Source organism: Habropoda laboriosa, unplaced genomic scaffold, assembly GCF_001263275.1.
Source record: "Habropoda laboriosa isolate 0110345459 unplaced genomic scaffold, ASM126327v1 scaffold151, whole genome shotgun sequence".
NCBI classification, from domain to species: domain Eukaryota; kingdom Metazoa; phylum Arthropoda; class Insecta; order Hymenoptera; family Apidae; genus Habropoda; species Habropoda laboriosa.
The window spans coordinates 988,928-1,000,497 of record NW_017100286.1 but is presented as its reverse complement, the minus strand read 5'-3'; the positions used below and the strand labels follow the sequence as shown (position 1 = coordinate 1,000,497).

Sequence of the window (11,570 nt, the reverse complement as noted above, 5' to 3'; positions counted from 1 at the left end):
ATAAAAAAAAAGCAATTCAACGACTGATGAACAGTAGAGTGTACAGGATTTGTTATAAATACCGGTACCAAAGTGCCACTTCAAATTACAAACTCTTCAAATTTCCCCAGCTATTTTTGGCACACTCTCTACGTGCTTCGAAAAAATAATCCACAGCTTCGATTTCGCGGTAGAGAGAGATTGATGGCACTTTAATGAAAGTCTCCCGGGAAATCCCCGGTGATTTAGCCTCGTAAAACTGGCTCCTTCGTTACAACACAAAGAGAGAGGGAGATAGATCTGATTCTTTAATTTCAAGAATTTTCCTGTCATCGATATCTTCATCGATCGAGAATATTTCACAGACGAATTCGTTCTGATCGACAAACATCTTGGGAATCGTCGGTGGCAATTTAATTAATTAACTCTCGTTCGAGTGGGCCAATTTTAGACCTCAGGTACACTTTAAAAACCATCGTATCGCCTATACCCAACCCGTCTTCTCCGTCTTCCTCTCTCTCTCTCTCTCTTTCTTTCGATATTCATGACGTCACGTTGGTCGATCGCGCGAGAGGAAATAAAATATCAATTAATTATGTCTGTCGAATTCGAACGAAAACTACCGCTGGTCGTTGTAACCGGTAGAAAGGAGAGGAACGGGCGAGGAAAGGGGTGGATACACGGTGAAACGATCCGTGAATTGAACGCGTACCGATTTTGACGTGGCGGCTACATTTTCGGTACGATTATTATTGTGCAATTTCAGTGCCAGAGGGCTCTGTCAGATAGGACGAACGAGGACAAATTTTCGACGAGGATGAAAACTGATTTTCGGCTAGCGCCCCTTTTTTAAGCAATGCAAACTGCTACGCGTGTCAAATTTCGATTCACCGTATCAACCGGATCGTACGGTTTCTGTTTCGCCATTTTCGCTCGCCCGTTCTTTCGATACCGAGTAACTCGCGCAACTGGCCAGAGATGCATGTTTAAAACGAAATTTTCAAAGGCAGAATTAAATTCTATTTTGTATATTATTATTTTTCTTATTGCGAATTGTTCTGTTTCAAGTTGCGACTGGTATTCGAAATATTCTCCACTACGTTCTAAACATTTTTTCCTTCAATTTTCAGTATTATTTGTCACATCACCCACTTCGTTCTCGTTTACTCTATTTTCTCTATCTCTGACACGATACCATTTTTTACGACACTACGCTAAACTTCGCGGATCCTCCAAAATGCGTACCGACGAAAAATTTTGAAAAGTTGCAAAATTTACCACGGACAAAATTTCAAACAAAAATACACGAATCAATTCACCTCTCGATAAACTTCACTCACCGACAGTTTCCGACAATCACACTCCTACCTCCTCCAAAAACTGAACACACCAAAAAAAAGAACTAACAGAATTCGTGAAACAAGGCAACAAACAGTCCCGACACAGAGACATTCATATTAAACCTATTCTAATATGCGACTGAATTCCGTGGTCGCGGGTTTGGAGTACGGGTCGGCCGGATATTGAGAGGGGTTGTCGCTGGCCGACCTTGAGGGCCCATTAAAATTCATCAAAACCCGGTGAGCACGTAACGCTAACAAATTCTGGTGGAAAACAGGCTGCGGAAGGAGACAGCAGGCGGTGCTTGGTGCCCGAAGAGCCAAATAGAAAGAGGAATTCGTGAGTGGCTGCAAGTGGATCTTCCCGGGCCACACGTGATCACCGGTGTACAGAGTCAGGGTCGTTACGATCATGGCCGTGGCCAGGAATACGTGGAGGAGTATACCCTCGAGTATCGACGTCCTGGGTTCACCGAGTGGCGGCGATATAAGCGCTGGGATAACAAGGAGGTACGTGTGCTGACGTGTATACGATTGGAACGTATGTGTTTGACAGTGGAGAAGAAGTAAGTTAAGTCAGACAGATCCTGAATAACGTGACCGCAATCAACCAGCTTCTCTATACCACCCCCTCCTCCCGTTTTATTTTCCTTTCGCGGATTAGTCCAAGGTTTGTTCACGATACAGAAGCATCCCGTAAATTGACCGTGCTCACGTACGATTTTACTGGGTCAGAAACGTTCTCTGGCGGGAGAGAGAGAGAGAAAGAGGAGAAGCTACACGCGAGCGGAAAATTGGTACGCGGTTAAGCGTCACGTTTTATGGAGGATCGCCCATCTTTGACGGTCTGAAGGAGACGGTAATGGTAATGACGCCGCGTGGGGTTTCTTCTGGGTGTGTACTCGGAGAATATGCTGTTTCTCGTTGTTACAAGTGATTTGTACGGAAGAAGGATAATACGGTGCAAATTGTGATTAACACTTTGACTGCTGTGTTGAAGTTTTTGGTGAAATTGAACGGAACTGGAGTATCCAAGGTAGAATCGTTTTATTTGTGAATTAATGACAGTTTCGTTGGATGTAGTGGAATTAAATCGGAAGTAATTTGGAATATTCATGAATGGGGAAAAGGTGGATAATATAATTCAAATTGTGATTGATACTTTGATAAAATTGAACGAAACGCGAGTATTCACAATGGAGTCGTTATTCGTAGATTGCTAACAGCTTCGTTGGATGTGGAAAAGTAAAATTAAATAAGAAATAATTTAGAATATTCATGAGTGGTAAAAATGATGATTGACACTTTGTCAAAACTGAACGAAAAGTATCCATAATAGAGTCGTTATTCGCAGATTAATGAGTTTCATTGGATATAGTAAAACAAAGCTAGATACAACAGCTATCTTTCAACGTAAAGTAAATCTTTCAAGCAGTTAAAATATCGGGTAAATTTAGCAACCGTCAATGTAACAAATTACAGGCATCAATTTCCTCGTAAAAATTCCACTCGGGCCAATCTTGCTCATTGTGAAAAAGGGGAGGAACGATACGAAGGTCTGGATTTTTATTTCTCGAAGGAGAAAGAAACTTTCTGCCCTAGTCGAGGAACGGTTCTTCGATCTCCTTATTGTGATTCCAACGGTGTCGGCGATTCGAGCGCGATTCGAGTCACGGGACCCGCGAGCCCTCGCGTTTTCCTCAACTCGGGGCGAGCTCTCGCGCCTCCCCTAACTGTTCTCAAAGATTGAACCGGGGCGAAAGCGGAAAGTGGGATGCGGCCATCGATAAGTACGTGCACGATGGAAACAGTGCTACCCGTAGTTAAAAGAAAAGTTCTTCTGACACTTTTTTTTTTTATTTACTTGCAGATCAAATTTTCCGCCGGTTTCGAGATTTTTAACGATTTTCTAGTTAACCCTTTGACTACTATCTGACACTGTGGTGATCTTCTTCTAAGTCATTTTTTGAGACGAAACGCCACTATAGTGATCTCCCCCTAAGTCATTTTTTAAGAAAAACATCTCTATAGTGATCTCCCCCTGAGTCATTCTTTGAGACGAAACGCCACTACAGTGGTCTCCCCCTAAGTCAACTTTTGAGACGAAACGCCACTATAGTGATCTCCCTCTAAGTCACTTTTTAAGAAAAACATCTCTATAGTGATCTCCCCCTGAGTCATTCTTTGAGACGAAACGCCACTATAGTGATCTCCCCCTAAGTCATTCTTTGAGACGAAACGCCACTACAGTGATCTCGCCCTAAGTCAACTTTTGAGACGGAACGCCACTATAGTGATCTCCCCGTAAGTCATATTTTGAGACGAAACGCAACTATAGTGATCTCCCCGAGTGGCGCTTTTTAACGAAAAATCACTACAATGTCTCACTTATTTTCTCGTGTTAAAAATCATGCACATTATATGTGTAACGTGAAAATCTCTTCATACGTTCCAATTCGCATTGATTCTCTCACAAATCCCTAAAAATAAAAAAAAGAATAATATTCTAAAGCTAAATGCACAGTTGAAGGCATCGAAAAACCCCAATCGCGGTACCAATTTCACTCACAGCGTAGCAAAACGGTTAATCACGAAACTAGCACCGTGACAAATGACCAATTATCATCGATATCTTGATCTTCATTGCGATCTGAAAGCAAAAACAAAAATGTCCAAATTTCCCCCCCCCCCTATTGTCACCACGAGAGGAATAAATTTTCGAGCGGCCGCTTCGTTTGGTTGATCGCCGAATAATTAAGAGCCGTTCCACAGGGATCGTCCAATTAAGTAATCTCAGTCGCGATAGGCCGGCTCTACGGCACGTCTTGTAACGAACGATAATTTATCGGCCGGTGGCGTGTGAAGCGGCTCGTTTCGCGATCCTGCTCAACGGACACTTCTGCGGGAGAAATAGAAATTGGTGTGCACGAGGCGAGTCACGTTATTCCGGGAGAATTGTAATTATTCTTCTCTGTCCAGAGATAGCAACCGAATAGAACAATGTAAATCGACTATTGTTAGCCTTTATTATTTATTCATATACTCTGACGTTTTTAAACATTGGGACACCTGTCGTGCTCCTATAGAAAGTTTCACATGATCTAAAATTAGTATCACGTATCAGTAAAAATATACAGAGTGTCTATACTTTTCCAACATTTTTCTCATTACTGGTAGATTTTTGAGGAGAATAGAAGAGGACAAAGTTTAATTATTTTTTATTCACAATAGGATAGCTTGAATAGATTTCTTTAAATTTTCAGTCCTTTCTTGCATAATGAAGATAACACGAATTTTTTAAAATTTAAATCTATAATTGCTTTTACATTAAATGAAAATCGTCGAGACGACTCAATTTCCTCACAATTTTTCACGTGACACAATCAATTATTTTCAAGACAGTACCTTAAACAGAAATGTTTCTGGATCTCGATCATTTTGTACCAACCGTTCAAAACAAGTGTCCTAATACTTATAAGCCAGATTATACCCAACTTCTCTCCATCCCGTTGTTCCTTCCGTACCCTACTTTTCCAACGCATGACAGAACGATTACTTCGATTGCTACTAAATGGAACATCCTAAAAGTACACGTTGCAATACGAAACCTAGGAAAACGTAGCATCTCAATTAACAGATAAGAACGCGTCACCTTATCATCGTATTCTATTCCATCAGCCTAAGCTAGAGACCGCGACGTCGAGGTTCATTCGAATGATAATTCACAGGGTCCGCCCGTTGAGGGTGCATTAACCATGGCATTACCTTCGTACCGATGCAATCATGATCTATGTCTAAACGACGTACGCGGTCTCCAGCGTTGAGATTTCCGGGCTAAGTTGATTAATATTGACGTCGATTCGAGAGCATGATGCGCGTGCCGGCCCACGTGTATACGTCACTGTGTGCGTACACGTGTACGTATATAGTAGATTCGCGGAATTGCTTGGCCACGATCAAACGCGTTACGCATCATGATGGATCTCTGCTTCTCCCGTTGTTTTCGTACAGAAAATTGTTGTTTCGGGAAACGGCGTGAACCGAATACGTACAAATCGTATAGTATCCGCGGGAACTGTTACTCGAGGCGCGGTACTAGGCAGACGCATTAATCGCGCGTTGTAATTAAATCAGTGAAATTATCGCAATTAACTCGATAATTATATGGTGAACGGTGATATATCGTCGAGAACCCCCGTTGTTCCGCTAACAAATTTACTTAGGAATACCTACAACGCATTGATTAAATACATTTTATCGGAAGAATCGAACGTCCCCCCTCCCCATCGCCCCGCGTAATTTATCCAACGGAAATCGTTCGTCGATTAACGGATCGGTTTAATTCACCAGCCGTTTCCACGTTGGTGGTTAATTAACGTGTACGTTGGTTAAACATTGGTTAAACAGTGGTTTGATTGTGACGACGATAACAGAGAGAGAGAGAGAGAGAGAGAGAGAGGGAGGGAGCGAAAGAAATCGCAATTCGAGGCACAGTATCGCAAGCCGTTTCGCCTGTAACTGTTCCAGGTGCTGGCGGGGAATAGCGACACCTCGACAGTGGTATCGCATCGATTGGTCCCGCCGATCTTCGCCAGCCAGATTCGTATTTTGCCGCACTCCGAGCACAGGCGCACCGTTTGCCTACGGATCGAGCTGAGAGGCTGTCAAGACACGGGTGAGTGATGTTAATGCATTCAGAGTTCCCTGCACTGTGTGTGATCGTAGCTCGTTTTAGAATAACACACGGGAAGTTCGAGAGGGGAAATTGGAGCCACGGTGAAGACTCCGGATCTGGAGCATTGTAATCAGAGGCACTATGATTGTTGGGGCTCCGGTTTCAAACGGTGAAATTTCGAATATTGAATTTTCAGATATGAAGATTTCGAAGCTTCCAAATTTTAAACATTCAAGTTTCAAATATTCCAAGTTCCAGTATTCGAATTTCAAATACCCCAAATTTCAAATATGGAAATATTCCAAATTTCCAACATTCAAGTTTCAAGTATGGAAATTTCAAAGGTACCAAATTTCAGAGATTCCAAATTTCAAATATGGAAATTCCACAGATTCCGAATTCCAAATATTCAAATTTCAAACATTCAAATTCCAAACACTCACATCTCAAACATTCAAATCTCCAGCACACAAACCACAGCTCTTCGAATCCCAAAATCCAACATCCCACGCAACAAGGCTTCCAAATCGCAAAAATTCCAAGCACCACCACCGAAGTGCCTCGGATATAAATATCAAAGATCCAGAGATCTCGACCTAATTCCCGCGACGAGAAAACGACGGCGGTGGGGGCTAGAGTAGAAGGCCTCCGCGGGACCGAAGAAACGTATAGCCGTGTAAATTCGCAATTCCACGGGAACGTACGGGTGGAAATGCGACGGCGACCGGCCGGACAGCCGGCGATTAATTTCCAAATTGCAATTTCATTCAATTTGGCGAGCCGCTGCTGAGACGGCAACGAGGGAATCCGTTGGAGTCCAACTGCGATGCTGGATCCTATTAACGCTCGTAACTGCGTTATACGAGCGAGCTCATCGACTCCTTCTCTCTCTCTCTCTCACACTTTCTCTGCCTTTATCCCTTTCTCCACGGCCTCTGTACCTTTGTTTCCGACCCACTTCTGCTACTTAAACGTGTCTAACGGAATCGACGAGCCAGGACATTGTTTCGCGGCCGCGAAACGCGTCCCGCCGCCAGTCATTGTCGCCCGGCGCAATTTCTCGGTTATCCTGTACACCACGCAACCGCGTGTCGACAACTCGCGGAACTTTCGAGCATCCGTTCTACATCGCGCGACACCGCGAGTAACCGCGGTTTCTATGAACGTCGCTTCCGTGTCAGAACGAGCCGGCGAAACGATACCTACTGGTCCAATTCCCGCCGCGGAAAGAAAAGTAAGCCGCGTTCGATTCGTGACACAGGGAAGACCACGTTTCTGAAATGAAAACCAACCCTAAAACGAGACACTCTTTTTCATTTCATTCTGCACATTCGGAGAGCAACATTCAAATTTTTTCCTTCTTGTTTCTTTGTTACACTTGTGAAGTGTCGTTAGAATTTTTCAGACAAGGAATTAGTGTCACTGTTAATCATCTTTAGTTCGCGGAGGTGTACAGGTGTAAATACAATTTACAGAATACTGTGCAGAAGTGAATCTAACCTAAATAACGAGTTGGAATCACCATTACGTAAGTGGATACCGCGAACGCAGCATCGTAAACAACGTAAACTGGTGTAACTGGATGGAAGGCTTGGCGGAAAATTGCTGGAAAGATTCTGTTGAGTCGTGGACTTTGATCAACTGTTATAACCAAGACTCTGGCGCAGGTTGTTGATAGTTCTCGCTGGTTCGAGATGGAATGCAACTTGGTTGTTGGGTTAGATGTTTTTCTTTCGGTTCGTTGAGGTAGATGTTGATGAATGATCTGCTTTCGGTTCGTTGAGGTAGATGGTTGATGAATGATTAGCTTTCGGATCGTTGATAGATGTTTAGTTGAGATTCGGTTATTCTTTTTTTGACGATGTGTCTCGTGCACTCGTTGTACTGTGATTGTCGGTTTTCAGGTGTGTAGATGTATATATAGGAATTATGTTGATTCTGATTGGTGGTTGTATTATGAAGGTGGAAAACGTGGTGTGTTCGGCTATTGGTCGACGAAAACTGTGACCTTTTCGGAGACCGAATTTATTGTGAACGCCAAATGTAACTAAGTGACTTATTACTATAATCCGCCGAACCGAGACTTCGTTGCGTCCTCATCAGGTCGCAACAGATTCTAAAATCAAGAGAGGAGAAATTTCCATTTTTCATATGCCCCCGCATGTTTATTTGCAGAGAAAATAGGATGATTAATTTTTATACACCGGCTCCCTCTCGCATCGATTTTCCCATTAGAAGGGAAACGAACAATGACTTGCAAAATAATTGCATCGACGCCGGTTTGAAAAATTTCAAAGCTGCCCGGCGTGGAATTAATATGCAACGAGCACGCGGCGACAGACCACACGCGGGCGAAATAGTAATTCCGCTGACCGGTGGAAATTAAAGATTAATATTTCATATCGAACATTGTCGAAGAACACGGATGCACACGCGCGTATAACGACCGTAACACGCAACAACGTTCTCACAGAGAACAGAAGAAGAAGAAAAACAGAAACGAGAAGGAGATGAAAGGTAACTCTGAATCGCTTCGAAACGAAACGTGGTGGCTCTCTCCAACGACGACGAATCAATTGACCCATATTTTCTGTACACCGTGTGTATTAATATTTATTGACGACATATTTATCGAGATTAAATACAGTTCTTCCAAGGGTGCTGCATTTAATAAGGCGTCGACGGATGAATAAAGAGCGCAAAAAGGAACGCTGAAGAAATAACGAAGAGAGAGAGAGAGAAAGAGAGAAGAGAAAGGAGAAAAAGAAGGAAACGTGAATGCTAATTAAAGCGAGCAACAGCTGAGCTGCTATTAGAATACACGAAGAGTACCGGGGAGAAAAAATAGTGAAAAAGAAAAAAAAAAATGGAATCCTGCGACCTTACATAGCCCATACCTATCGTACAAAATTAACCTTGCGCATTTTCTTCCCCTTGGCGATCCATGGATGAACTCTTTCTCTCTCGCTCTATTTCTCTCTTTCCCTTTTTTTAAATAAAATACCTCAAAGCGGGACAGAATTCTTCCGGGGGCTATTTTCAACTTTTCAATCTAACAAAAGATAATCAGCCGGCTCTCCGTGTAGGTTGTATAATAAACGTTCCACCGTTTCATTTCGCATAATTCGCCCCGGCTATACACAGCCGCACAGTACACGGCTCGCGTGTACAACGAGCTCCCAAGTTTTACGCGCAGCGACATTTCGCGCAAGATAAAATAAAATTTTCTAACCCTGTTTTCTAATTTACCGAAGGAAAAACGCAAACAGAGCGGAGCTTTACGGTACGCTTTCTCTATCTTTCTCCCCCTTTCGTTCACCCATTTTTCTATTATTTCTCTCTCCGGTTCTCTTTTTTTTCTTTACTACGCGTGCGTAGCCTTCCGCACGTGTGTATGTTTGCTTTTAATCATAATTTAATTTAATTCAAGCCGCCTGCAGCTGTTAACTTGAAGGGAAACTTTTCGCGCACGATTGTTAATTGTTTTCGTTATAATATCCCTCCCTGCGTCCGTGTGCAAGCTCGCAGTTTCGACCGAACACAATGGGCTTGAGAGTGCGGGGAGAGGGAAAATGCAGGTGGAAACTTTCAACGGGGAACTTTTTGCCGAGATCTGACAGCGGGAGAGGTTCGGTTCGAAAACTGAAAAGCGTTGAACGCTCGTGACATGAACTTCAAAAACCGCCCCCTCCGCTTCGGGAACGCGAATACAGCGGAAACTTAAAGAATAACGTCACATACTTTCACGTGTACGCTCCGATATTTCCAGTCCCGGTGTCATAAAAATCCCTTCGATTCCGCCACGGTGTTCTCTTTAACACCGTATTCTCCTCACGTAGCTAGTTCCTTTTTTTTTTTTTCTTTACTGAGTCAAAGAATAGAACGATCGGCAACGCTTCCACCTTGCTGATGTTCTTGAAAAAAGAAACTATTCGCGAGACATGAGACAAGATGTTTCATTGAAAGTTTAACGCTTTTATGAATCAGTCGATGAAAATTGAGGAAGAAGTCACTGAAGTTTTAGAGGACATTGAGAGTATCAGAAGTCCTCAGAATTCAGAGGGGATTAGATATCCCAGGGACTTCGATGGTTCGAGGTCCACAGGAGACTCGATGGTTCCAAAGGTCTCGTGATCTTGCAGATTCTTAAGCGACCAGTGTCCAAGAATTGTGCACTGTATCTATTTGAATAGATCCAGAGTGAATTGGATAGAGTTACATGCACACAAGTTGAATCGTATCGAATTTCAGTGGTCCAGCGTGGGTCGTATCGAATTTCATGGATCCAAGTTGAATGGTATCGAATTTCAGTGGTCCAGTGTGGGTCGTATCAAATTTCATGGACTCTGTATCAAGTTTCATGGATCTATAGTGAACCATATCGAATTTCAGTGGTCCAGAGTGGATCCTATCAAATTTCATGGACTCAGTATCAATTTCCATAAGTGAACCATATCGAATTCAAATGGTCCACAGTGGACTGCATCGAACTCTTTCACTTCATAGTGAACCATACCAAATTTCACAAGCCCACAATGGACAATATCGTACTTCACGAAGCAAAGGTGTAGTCAAAACGTATCCTGTCACGTTCTACAGATTCGAAATGAACTATATTCCATTCTACATACCCAAAGACATCAATATGCATATCCATAGATCCGATACGATCCGTACAGAGTATAATTCGCGGTTTCTACCTGTTCGAACATCCCTTCTTCCAAATATCCGGCATTCTCAATACCAAATCCTCCATACCACGTAATCGTAGAGTTATCAATAACAATCCGTGTGAACTATGTAATTCAATTTCGCAAATCCATATATCCCTCGACGTCCTATCTCCCAATTGATCCAACCGCGTGGCACGTATCCGTAACCGAAAGTTCTACTGATTAGCACGTGAATCCAATACACGACATTCCGTTGATTTACATTCCTGGCATTACACGCCAAGTATCGCTGGATGAAAACTGGAACGTCCGTATGTGCTAGCAGCAGCAGCAGTGTTTCGCAAGAAACTTCACTCACGAGAGGAGAGGGCAAATTACCTTTAACCACCGTAAGAATTCGAAAAAAAGAAAAGTACCGTAGACGTTCGGATGATTCTTGGCTGAAGCAGTCGAGACGCATAATAAAACACGTGGTACACATATTTTACGTGAGGAAACACGACGTGACCTGGTGCACCGTCGCCGTTGGTATATCAATACCAAGTGTAATGGCCGATATTTGCATAAATGATTTTTCTGGGTCGCTAATGTCGAAGAACTATGGCACACGACGTTCGCCGAGCGAGAGAAAGGGCGGCAGGGTGGAACGTGAGCGAAAACGGCGTAGAGCTAGAGGTGGAGACCGAGTCGGAACAAGCGACACGAGAGGTTTCGCGCTATAAGAAGCGTTCGGAGCGTGTGAGATCGAGCGGTGGTGGGCGGGAATGTTGGATTTATGGGAACCCTGCACGACATCTGGTTAAAACAACATTGTGCCTGTGCACAGCCTAGACCGGTGAACACAAACGATTACTACCGAAACCAAGAGTCGAAACCCGGCTCGAAAAACGGGTTACGACACCG

General features: G+C 43.3%; 1 protein-coding gene across 1 annotated transcript in view; it reads left to right on the top strand.

Moving 5' to 3' along the window:
- LOC108573692 (discoidin domain-containing receptor 2-like) overlaps positions 1-11,570 on the top strand; it is a 78,263-nt gene that overhangs the window by 40,154 nt on the left and 26,539 nt on the right. The window contains exons 3-4 of the mRNA XM_017936170.1: positions 1,598-1,829; positions 5,847-5,994. Of these exons, the coding sequence (XP_017791659.1) occupies positions 1,598-1,829; positions 5,847-5,994 (380 nt within the window). The remainder of the gene's footprint in view (positions 1-1,597; positions 1,830-5,846; positions 5,995-11,570) is intronic.